This window comes from Sinocyclocheilus rhinocerous, unplaced genomic scaffold (assembly GCF_001515625.1).
Source record: "Sinocyclocheilus rhinocerous isolate Xijiao unplaced genomic scaffold, SAMN03320098_v1.1 scaffold362, whole genome shotgun sequence".
NCBI lineage: Eukaryota > Metazoa > Chordata > Actinopteri > Cypriniformes > Cyprinidae > Sinocyclocheilus > Sinocyclocheilus rhinocerous.
Window position 1 is genome coordinate 2043665 of NW_015639507.1, and position 10888 is coordinate 2054552.

General features: G+C 35.8%; 2 protein-coding genes across 6 annotated transcripts in view; both read left to right on the forward strand.

The window, feature by feature from the left end:
- The window catches only part of LOC107751212 (ubiquitin carboxyl-terminal hydrolase 48-like), a 12207-nt gene extending 5279 nt beyond the window's left edge, over nucleotides 1-6928 (forward strand). For all 4 annotated transcript variants that reach the window (XM_016566878.1, XM_016566879.1, XM_016566875.1 and 1 more), the window contains 19 exons: nucleotides 502-681; nucleotides 816-950; nucleotides 1130-1279; nucleotides 1968-2168; nucleotides 2243-2357; nucleotides 2701-2846; nucleotides 2922-3002; nucleotides 3239-3363; nucleotides 3476-3598; nucleotides 3739-3800; nucleotides 3930-4040; nucleotides 4360-4490; nucleotides 4584-4690; nucleotides 4791-4895; nucleotides 5050-5223; nucleotides 5312-5437; nucleotides 5901-5949; nucleotides 6052-6078; nucleotides 6195-6928. In XM_016566878.1, coding sequence (XP_016422364.1) covers nucleotides 502-681; nucleotides 816-950; nucleotides 1130-1279; nucleotides 1968-2168; nucleotides 2243-2357; nucleotides 2701-2846; nucleotides 2922-3002; nucleotides 3239-3363; nucleotides 3476-3598; nucleotides 3739-3800; nucleotides 3930-4040; nucleotides 4360-4490; nucleotides 4584-4690; nucleotides 4791-4895; nucleotides 5050-5223; nucleotides 5312-5437; nucleotides 5901-5949; nucleotides 6052-6078; nucleotides 6195-6217 — 2171 coding nt within the window. In that variant the 3' untranslated portion in view covers nucleotides 6218-6928. The remainder of the gene's footprint in view (nucleotides 1-501; nucleotides 682-815; nucleotides 951-1129; nucleotides 1280-1967; nucleotides 2169-2242; nucleotides 2358-2700; nucleotides 2847-2921; nucleotides 3003-3238; nucleotides 3364-3475; nucleotides 3599-3738; nucleotides 3801-3929; nucleotides 4041-4359; nucleotides 4491-4583; nucleotides 4691-4790; nucleotides 4896-5049; nucleotides 5224-5311; nucleotides 5438-5900; nucleotides 5950-6051; nucleotides 6079-6194) is intronic.
- A 984-nt stretch (nucleotides 6929-7912) lies between these two features.
- LOC107751213 (zinc finger and BTB domain-containing protein 40-like) overlaps nucleotides 7913-10888 on the forward strand; it is a 12328-nt gene continuing 9352 nt past the window's right edge. Inside the window, exons 1-3 of one of the 2 annotated variants that reach the window (XM_016566881.1) lie at nucleotides 7913-8019; nucleotides 9191-9660; nucleotides 9742-9863. In XM_016566881.1, the coding sequence (XP_016422367.1) occupies nucleotides 9198-9660; nucleotides 9742-9863 (585 nt within the window). In that variant the 5' untranslated portion in view covers nucleotides 7913-8019; nucleotides 9191-9197. The other variant, XM_016566880.1, reaches the window with a different exon arrangement.

Consider the following 10888-nt stretch of genomic DNA (forward strand, 5'->3'; position numbering starts at 1 on the left):
TTTTTATTATGAATGGACTCGCTTTATTTAACTTCTTTTGGACTGATGCGCTGCAACAACGCTGACTGCCATTAAACAGCTTGGAAGATCAAAGACAGTTTTTAATATAATTCCGACTGGATTCGTCTGAAAGAAGAAAGTCAAATACACCTAGGATGCCTTGAGGGTGAGTAATTCATGGGCTAATTTTTATTTTTGGGTGAACTAACCCTTTAATACTTTTTTGTGGAAACCATGAAACAATTTTCCCAGTATTCTTTGAGGAGTAGAAAGTTGGAAAGTGCAACATTTATTTGAAATAGAAATATTTTATAACAATGTAAAATCTTTGCTATCACTTTTGATCAGTTTAATGCTGAATACAAATATTGAATTAAAAAAAAATGAAATCTTACTGAACCCAGATGTTTTGGATAATAGTGTGTGTCATTTAAGAATCTGAGATAAGGAACAAGAAACATTACTTGATTATTTTTTTTCTCCCTCCACCTCTAAATTCAGAAGAGGAGTGTACGTACGAGCTCAGTGCGGTGTTGATTCATCGTGGCGTGAGTGCATACTCTGGACACTACATCGCTCATGTAAGAGATGCCCACACCAATGATTGGTACAAATTCAATGATGAGGAGATCGAGAAAATGGAGGGCAAGAAACTTCAGCTGGGCATTGAGGAAGACATCGGTAACAACACATTTTGACAGTTTACTTTGAATGATGTCTCATTTTTTTAGCTACTTGTTAGTGTTGCTTTTACAGTTCTAAAAACATGAAAATATAAAAGTATACTTAATTGCTTATCCTTGTTTACATTGCAGCCGAGACTGCCAAGTCTCAAACCCGAAAGCCAAAATGTAGCAAAGGTTATCACTGTTCGAGAAACGCGTACATGTTAGTGTACAAACGGCAGACAGAAGAGATTGACCAAACAGAAACTATCTTTGAAGTACCAGGTAAAACTAACTGAGAAAAAAACTCTATGGACATTATGGATTAATCACATTTTCGAGTGGTTTTTGGGCGGGAGGTTGTGTAATTTTACGCATTTGTCTATTTATTACACAAAATATTTTTTGTAAGTGTTAACTATTTACAATATTACATGTTTAAGATGTATTTGTTTGGTTTTTAGCTTTTCTCCAGAAGCTGGTTGACCAGGACAACAAGAAGTTTGAGGAGTGGTACAATGAAATGGCAGACATGCGAAAGCAGAGTGTTGACAAAGGCAAAGCCAAACATGAGGAGGTGAAGGAGCTCTACGAATTGTTACCCACGGAAGACGGTCCGTAAAAATGCCCCGTGCATTAGTTTCTCCGAAAATATGAACTGTTAAATCTCCCTTTTTTCAATCTTAAACATGTGTTTATATGTTATATTTACACTACCATTTAGAAGTTTGGGATTGGTAAGATTTTTTTTTTTAATGTTTTTAAAAGTTTCTTTTTTAAAAGTCTCGTCTGCTTACCAAGGCTTTTTTTTTTTTTTATCAAAGACAGTAAAAACAGTAATGCTGTGGTATATTTTTTACAATTAAAAATAATTGTTTTCTATTTTAATATGTGTTAAAATGTAATTTATTCCAGGGATGCAAAGCTGAATTTTCAGCACCATTACTCCAGTTTTCAGTGTCACATGATCCTTCAGAATTTGCTACTAATGAAGCATTTCCTATTATTTTCAATGTTGAAAACAGTTGTGCTGCTTAATAATTTTGTCATCCATTATAAAATATTTCACAATTTCTTTGATGAATAGAAAGAACAGCATATTTAAAAATGGAAATAGTTTTGTAACATTTAAAAAGTCTTTACTGTGACTTCTGATCAAAAGTAATTTCTTTAAAAAATGTTGCTAACCCCAAACTTTTGAACAATAGTGTAACCAGTTTAAAGGCTTTTGTATTTGTATAAAAGCATTCGTTTTAATTTTCAATAAGAAATTCATGTTTGGATCTTCCTTTGTGCTTATAGGCCTGTCGTATGAGTTTGTGCCTCTGGAGTGGCTCAAGAAATGGCTTGATGACTCCACGGCCATCAAGGAAATTGACAACAGCCAATTCCTATGCTCCCATGGCAAACTGCACCCAGACAAGATTGGAGAGGTCAAAAGAATATCCTCGAAGGCCGCTGATCTCCTTTTCAGCCGCTACGGAGGAGTATCTAGACTAGGCCGTAAGACTTCAAACCTTTTAATTGTTCATTACTGTGTTTTATCCATGTATTCATTCATCCTGGATGGTGTTTAGAGTCATCTCTCTGCAGAGACTGTGTCACTCAGCGATGTCGGGTGATCAGACTGAAAAACCAGCTGAATGAAGATTACAGAGAGGTCATGAATTTTGTCAAAACCCCTATGAAAAGGTATGAGTGCATATTAGCTGCTTTTATAACCTGGATCTCCAGCAGATGCTGTTATTTCAGTTGAAATTGTTTTTATTTTTATATTTTGTATTTTCATTTTAATTTAGTTTCTGTTTTTTTTTTTTATTGTCTACATAATTTTTATTTACATTTTTAGTGCAACTTAAAGAAATATTGCCTTGGCAACTAAATAAAAAAGGTTTATTTTATTTCAGTTAATGTTTATTTTATTTCAAGTAACAAAAATGAATTTATTTATGGTTTTAGTTTCAGTTAATTATAATAACTTTGCTAATTCAGATTTTGAGGAAGCTGATCTGGTGTTTATATTGGGTGTGTTTAGTGATGAATCAGGTTTCTGGATCGGTAAGGCTTCTCTAAGGAGCTGGAGACAATTGGCATTAGACCAGCTAGAGGAAGACGAGGAGGAAACCAAACACAACAACAGCAAAGTTAACGGAGAGAAAAGTAGCAGTGCAGGAGCTAAAGGTACTGAGGCTTACAGATGTTGTTTGTAGCTTTTGCTCTTGTCTTTTAGTTATTATCTTTTTGTCTTTTTGTTAGCCGATGGAGTTAAAGGAGATAACGAAGATGGGGATGGTGAAGAGATGAAGAACTTTAATGAAGACATTCTCTGTTATCATGGTTTGTTTTCTCTGTGGATAAAACTGAAAACTAAATTAAACATTTTCAATATTTTGTGGCGCATCTATCCTGTTTATTAATGTTTTTAGTGATGCACAAAAATGCTGTCATTAAATGAACATTTTATATGAATGAAACATTTTAAATGAATATTTACTTCATTTAAATGATTGAAATTGTGTATTATTCATTAGCCAGGTTGGTTTATGTAATTGTATTGTTTCTTTCTCCCTCAGGCGGTCTGAATATACTAGAGAATGATAGGCGGCTGGTTTCTGCTGAGGTGTGGAATAAACTGCGGTTGTATTTCCCCAGAGCACCAGAGTTCACGCAAAATAACGAGGCCTGTCAGCAGTGCATGGTAATAAGTTGATCGATTAGCACAACTGTCGTAGCGGACACTCAAAACCTTGTGAGCTGTTTACCGAGCATATTTTTTGGGCAAAGGTTTTCAGATTGACTGTGTATTTCAGAGGCTGGAAAGAGAAGGGAAAGAAAATGAGGCTTTGAACAGAATGATGGCAAATGAACAAAAGAGCTCCCTTCTCAACCTCTTCCAGGAGAAGAATCGGCCCACACTGCAGAAATGGCCACAGGTGATGCCATTTTCCACAAATAAAAGATTCAGTTTCAGTTTTTGTTTTGAGTAATATAAGTGTCTTACAGTAGAAAGGGTGAACATAAGTGTTTCATTCTTATTTTCAGTTCACTGACTTGGGTTTGAATTGTGTTTTAGGAGACAGATGCTCTGTATGTTGTACCCCTTTACTTTGTAGATGAATGGAGGAAATTTATCAGGTAATGATTTTTTATTTTTTATTTTTTTACATTTCTGTGATTACTAAGATAACTTTTCAGTTTAAATATGGATCATTTTGACATGTCCTAAATTATCGTAATGTCTTCTGTTATACCTGATCACCACAGGAGGCCAGCAAAGAGCAACCCAGTGTCCAGTGTGGGGAACAGTCTCCTGCTCTGTCCTCACGGAGGCTTCATGTTCACATATGACTCCATGCTGCAAGGAGACGCTCAACAGTGAGTTACTCACTCCTAACCTCTCAAATGTCAGCAAATCAGCATATTAGAATGATTTCTGAAGGATCATGTGACACTGAAGACTGGAGTAATGATGCTGAAAAAGACAGTTATTTTAAATTGTAATAATATTTCACAATGTTACCGTTTTACTGTGTTTTTAATCAAATAAATGCAGCCTCTCAATTAAAAAATCTTAAGGAACCTAAACTTGTAAACAATGTATGTTTCCTTATACATGTCAATTTTAATCTAAAAAGTCAACTATCCATATCAAGAGCAGTTTCAAGTCTGAGTGTTCGTGTCTGTCAATGCACAGTATAGCACTTCTCTGGCCTGCTGAATGGGAGGTGATCAGCAAAATGTTTTTGGTGGACCAGGCCATCTCCATATGTCGGATTCATGACAAAACACACGACAATGGCAATGTGCAATACCAGACTTATCCAGGTGAGCTAAACCGTCAACCCTCAGCCAGGAGTTTCTCCAAGGTTCCTCAAACAGACATTGTATTTCATGTGAGAATGTGTGTTGTGGTCTTAGATCTGTGTCGGGAATGCAGAGAAGGCTTCATATTCCAGCAGCAGAGGGACATGAGTGAGTACGCGCAGGCCACGGTCTATGTTCGCAAAGTCATTGACAAGAAAAGGGTGAGTTTTTGCATGATCACGTCGCCTCAGTTTAACCCGAAACACTATGAGTGTACAACCAGGAATAACTCATCTGTGCCTTTTTCTTTCTCTCTTATAGATGATTAAGGAATCCGCTCCCGAGTTCAGTGTGAGTGGGTCAGATGTGGAGGACGAAAGAGAAGAGCCAAAGATGGATGGAGAGAAAGATCCAGACTTCAGTCAGGTATGTTTAAAGATGATCTCTTGTCTGTCTGTCTATCTATCTGACGGTCTATACATCTTTCTGTCTATCTGACTGTCTATGCGATTGTCGATATGTCTATCTATCCAAGTATCCGACTATCTATCTATGTCTCATGCCCCCATGTTTAAATCAGTCTGAGGTTGGAGCCAAACGGCAGAAGCTGAATGAGACTGCCTCTCTTTCTATGCCCCCCGTGACCGCTGCCTGCAAATCAGGCATCAGGAGGAGTACAAGGCACAGGAAACTCCGTGGAGAGAAAGCCCTCATAGTCTCTGCCAACCAGACACTCAAAGAGCTGAAGATCCAGGTCTGTTAGTGCAGTGACAATTAAGTATTTACTTTTTTTTTTTATGTGATGCAGCACGAAGTCTATTTTGTAATGACTGCGTCCACAGATCATGCATGCATTCTCTGTGGCTCCATTCGATCAAAACCTATCCATAGACGGACGCTGTTTAACAGATGACTCCGCCACACTAGGAAGTCTCGGAGTCATTCCAGAGAGCATCATTTGCCTTAAGGTAACTCTCGACTCGTTTTGACGGGAACAGATACATTGGCTATGTTTTTGAAAGAAGTGTCTTCTGCTCATTTATTTGATCAAAAATACGGTAAAAACAGTAATATTGTGAAATATTATTACAGTTGAGTTTTCAGCATCATAACTCCAGGCTTCAGCGTCACATGATCCTTCAGAAATCATTCTGATATGATGATTTGCTGCTCAAGAAACATTTCTTATTATCAATGATGAAAACAGTTGTTTCAAGGTCTCTTAATGTATAGAAAGTTAAAAAGAATAGCATTTATTTGAAATAGCATCATAAATGCTGGGACTTTTAATCATGTGTGCTCTGAATAAAAGTATTTCTTTCAAAGAAAAAAAAACTCACCACAAACTTTTAAACGGTAATGTAGGTGTATTAAATTAGACTTTTAGCTGTTTGTTTTAAGGATTATTTACTTGGACTTTTTCCTCTACAGGCTGATGAACCCATTGCTGATTATGCTGCAATGGATGATGTTTATCAAGGTAAGTGCTGTTTATGTAAGCTTAAATTCTCTTACCAGTATGTCTAATTTCCAACACCTATTTCTGGGGGGTTTTTTTTGATGCAGTGTTTTTTTTTTCTAGTCTGTATGCCTGAAGAAGGATTTAAAGGTATGAATATGCAATTGTGATCATTTCAGACATGCAAAGCCTTTGTGAAAGAATCCAGAAACATGATATTATCAAACATTATTCATGCTCTATCATATTTGTTTCCTGTTTTTCAGGCACTGGGCTGTTAGGACACTGAGTGAGGCTCCAGATGTGGAACAATGCTGACAATGTCTGAGCAAGGATAAAGCTTGAATTACACATAGATGTTCATTCTTGGGAAGCCTTTTTTTATTTTCTTTTTTGGTTTTATTTTTTATTTTGTTATTGAATGTTGCAACAACTTCAAAAGTGTCATTTTGCTTTAAAACATCATGCTCGCTTTTAATATTGAAAGACGTTGATGCATTCTGCAAGACTTTGCGGTCGTACTTAACATGACTGTGAAAAATACGGGTCGAGATTTCCTCAAAGGACGTTCCATTTCAAGGAAAATCGGAATTCCTCCTTGTTTGTTGCAATGTCATGTTCAGAGATTATGGCCTGATCATATTTTGTGTGTAAAACAGTAAGTCTCTGTAAATTCTTTGTTGAAAAGAAGCTTGTGATGGCACTGCAATAGAGCTCGTACATATTTAAGAATGCATGAGCAACTTGAATATTAAAAAATATTTAGTCTTCGTTTCATTCATGTAAATAACCTCATCCAAATACAGCAGTGGAGAGGCGTCTAGAAAGATGAGGATAAATAGGACACATTTCCAGAAGTGGGAAATATTACAGCATTGTTAAATAGTTTAGACATGTTCTGCTACTTGAAATATAAAGCAGACATTTGTGTGAACTTTTCTGTATGTTCTTTCATATGGGCAATAAATATTCTTTTTACATCTTCAGATGTGCAGTTTATGCGTAGAGCAATTGCAGAAATTGTACTTTTATAGGAGCATTTATATTCATTTGTATTAAATATGTATGTTGTAGGGTTGTACGCTTCTGGTCCAGTCAGCATCTTAAGACGGCAAAAAATAAAAATAAAAATCATACTTACGGTAAAAAATTAATTAATTTAAAAAAAAATCTATTTTGTCCATATCACTATATTCATATCACTATAAATATGTACATACTTTTAACCTGCATTGAAAAACCTAAATGTTTAAGCATTTTGACACAAAACTCCCATATACCAAACTTTATATATTAATCAGCTATGAAAGATGTTTTAATTAACAAATTCAAAAATCTGTGTTCCCAACTTACACACAGTGGCTAGTATTTATTTATTTATTCAGGGGCTTGGGGGGGAATCACATTTTATAGTTTGTTTTACCCTGTTCAACTGCAGCATCTCTCCAAAAGAAGAAAATATCTTTAAGGAGAAAACTGTAAAGATTGAAAACTTTCTAAAATGTTCCTGAGAAGAAAAAAAAAACAATCAAATTATGACAGTTGCATAACAAATTTATAATATATATATATATATTTCCATCCAATTTTAGGAACTGAGAGTCATTTTATTTGAACTTTTGCTGATGACAGCATTGAATCGCTGGATCCCAAGTGGTTAATACAACATTAAAAAATATAGGTTTTGGAGTGATTTACAACTATAAACCTATCTGTGTAGAGATACAAGACAAAATAAAACGGCTCAAATGCAATAAATGGCATTTTAATGTAATTAAAACGCATTATATTCGAGCATTTTTATACATAAAATCATAAAGCTTTTTGAGTGCGTGTACGTGACTACATGATTGATGTATACGGAGGAGTATTTGTGTGTTTCTAATCATCCTTTCAAAGCTTCCCGAAAACCAGCTGTTCATTATACGCATGCGTATATAAAGGGACGCAACTCTTGACGCGCATGCGCATAATGTCATCAGGGGGTCGCTAATCTTGACGCGCATGCGCATAATCGCAGTATTTTGGGCGCGGCGGAATGTTGTCCTTCGAAGGAGTTTAAATAAAGAGCCGGATCATTTGAATTTAAAGGTAAAGGGGAAGTGTGGACTGGAGCTGTAGTGTACTGTATGAGGCACAATAATTTTGCTCTAAGATTGTGCTGTTTGTACGTTTTGCTGCTTTTATTTTTTTATATTAGCATCAGATAGCATGTCAGGTTAGCTGAAAACGGAAATGTCACTCACTGCACGTGATTATGCGTTTAGCTTATGTAGTTAAATCTTTGTTGTTTGCCTAACGTTATTCTGTTGTCGTAATGAAGATAAAAATCGTCTAATTTCATTTTTATAGTGCCCTTTATGTTATTATATATTATGTGAAGCAATATCCCTATGATTATACTTGGAATAAACAGGCTAAAATGTCTCCCTATCAATTATTATAACACCTGATGTATTGTTATTTTCATTTTACTTGTCAAAATAATCATATGCTTTTAGAGCAGTTATGAGTCATAAAATAAAAGTGCAAGAGGTTCTTGACGGAAAGTACTATAGTGCAGCAAATGTTCAATAATATCTCTGTTTATGCCATAAGTTATGACATAAACAGAGATATCATTGAACACTTGCTGTACTATAGTCAGTGTGCATGAGTAGATTTCGGTCAAGAACCTCTTGCACTTTTATTTAAGAACAGTATATGAATATTTCACTCCAAAATAATTTTTGGGTCATCTCTGAGCATAGTGTGAATATTCATACTTAGTATTTTTATCGTGTTTTCCATTAAAATATTTAGAAATTCTAAAACCAAGATAAAAGAAGCAGCAAAATTACTTAAGAAAAAAGAAAAAAGATTGAAATTAAGTGAGTTTATCTGTCACTGGGGTGTATATATTATTAAAGGGCAAATAATATTATTTTTATGTAAGTATACATTCTTGCTTTCCAGTACAAATATCTAAACTTTCTTAAATCAAGATAAGTTTACTTGAGCAGGAGAATGACTTAGACATGTTCAAGACACATTTACTTGTGAAGCGAAATAATTTACGATATTAACTAAAATGTATCAGAATTAATTACTGAGTTTATGCTTAAAACAAGAACAAATGTCTGTCAGTGGGTTGAGAAAAATTTACTTTATTCAAAGGTAAAACAATATTATTTTTTTTAGCCCATTGACATTATTTGTTTTCGCTTTACAGATTAACACACTTAATTTTAATACATTTTTCTCTTGTCCCTCTAAAACAAAGGTACAAGATGGAGCTCCCAAACTACAGCCGACAGCTCATGCAGCAACTGCATGCTTTACGAAAAGAGAAGCAGTTTTGCGACTGCTCCATCCTGGTGGGTGAGACCCTGCACCCCGCTCACAAACTAGTGCTGGCGGCCTCCAGTATGTTATTTAAGTCTGTTCTGGAAGGTTCTGACAGCATCTCGATCGACACAGATCTACTGTCCTCTCAAGAGTTTTCTTCTCTTCTGGACATGGTGTACACTGGTAAACTGCCTCCCGGTAAACACAACTTCACCCGTCTCATCGCCGCTGCAGACAGCTTGCAGATGTTTGATGTGGCCGTTGGTTGTAAGAACATTCTCAATGACCTCATGAAGCAGACTTCTGTGGAAACTGAGTTGATGGACCCTCAAGTTGTAAAACGTGACTGTGTTAAGGAGTCATCTGAATCGGAACAGGTTAATAGGGACAAGAATAGTTCTGAAGGTAAAAGTTTGACTGATTAATGGTAGACATTTCTGTTTGAGATCACTTTATGTTTAATGTTCACTTTATTTCTATGTTCAGAGGACAGTGCAGTTGAGTTGATCTCTCAAAATCAAGCTGGTATCACAAAACTCCTACAGAATGGACGGTCATATGTTAAGGTTCTTGAGATCTGGGATACAGTCTCCACAGAAGAGCGCCAGGTAAAGTAATTGTAAAAAAGAGATAGAAGGTGTTATATGTAACTGATAATTCACTTCTTAAAGGGACAGTTCACCCAAAAATGAAAAATTGCTGAAGATTTACTCACCCTCAGGCAGTTTCTTCATCAGAACAAATTTGGTGAAATGTAAGCATTACATCACTTGCTCACCAATGGGTCCTCTGTAGTGAATGGGTGCCGTCAAAATGTGAGTCCAAACAGCTGATAAAAACATTGTGATAATCCACAAGTAATCCACACCACTCCAGTCCATCAATTAATGTCTTGTGAAGCAAAAAGCTGTGTGTTCTGGCCAAGATAATCTGTATTAACGCTTCCTCCAGTGAAAAAGTCTATCCCCTGTTGTCATCTTACATCAAAATCCACCAACATATTTGTTTAGAACGGTTTTGGACTGTTTTTGCTTGTAAACGTTGCTTGATCTCAACATTTTTCACTGGAGAAAGCAATATTACGGATAGAGGACTTGTATTTTAGCCATAAGCGACAATTTTTTAGCTAGAAGCAAAAAGCTAAAAAATGTCTTGGTGGATTTGTTTGTTAAAAACACTGCTTTTCACTTCACAAGACATTTATTGATGGACTGGAGTCGTGTGGATTATTTGCGGATTATTGTGATGTTTTTATCAGCTGTTTGGACTCTCATTCTGACGGCACCCATTCACTGCAGAGGATCCATTGTTGAGCAAGTGATGTAATGCTACATTTCTCCAAATTTGTTCTGATGAAAAAATAAATTCACCTACATCTTGGATGGCCAGAGGCATGCACTCATTATTTTTGAGGGGGCACGAGTGGGGGGGAGGTCGTCATGTGACACACAGCAGCCACAATAGCACTCTGTTTTTGTTTAGTTTTTTCTTTTTACTCGAAACATTCCCAAACGCATTAACTATATCATGAAATATCTTGATTCTCACCTTTATAGATTATGTTACTTGATCTATAGTGGCCGATGGTCAAAGTAGCCAAATAATGTAGTCTATTAACTATACATACATAAAA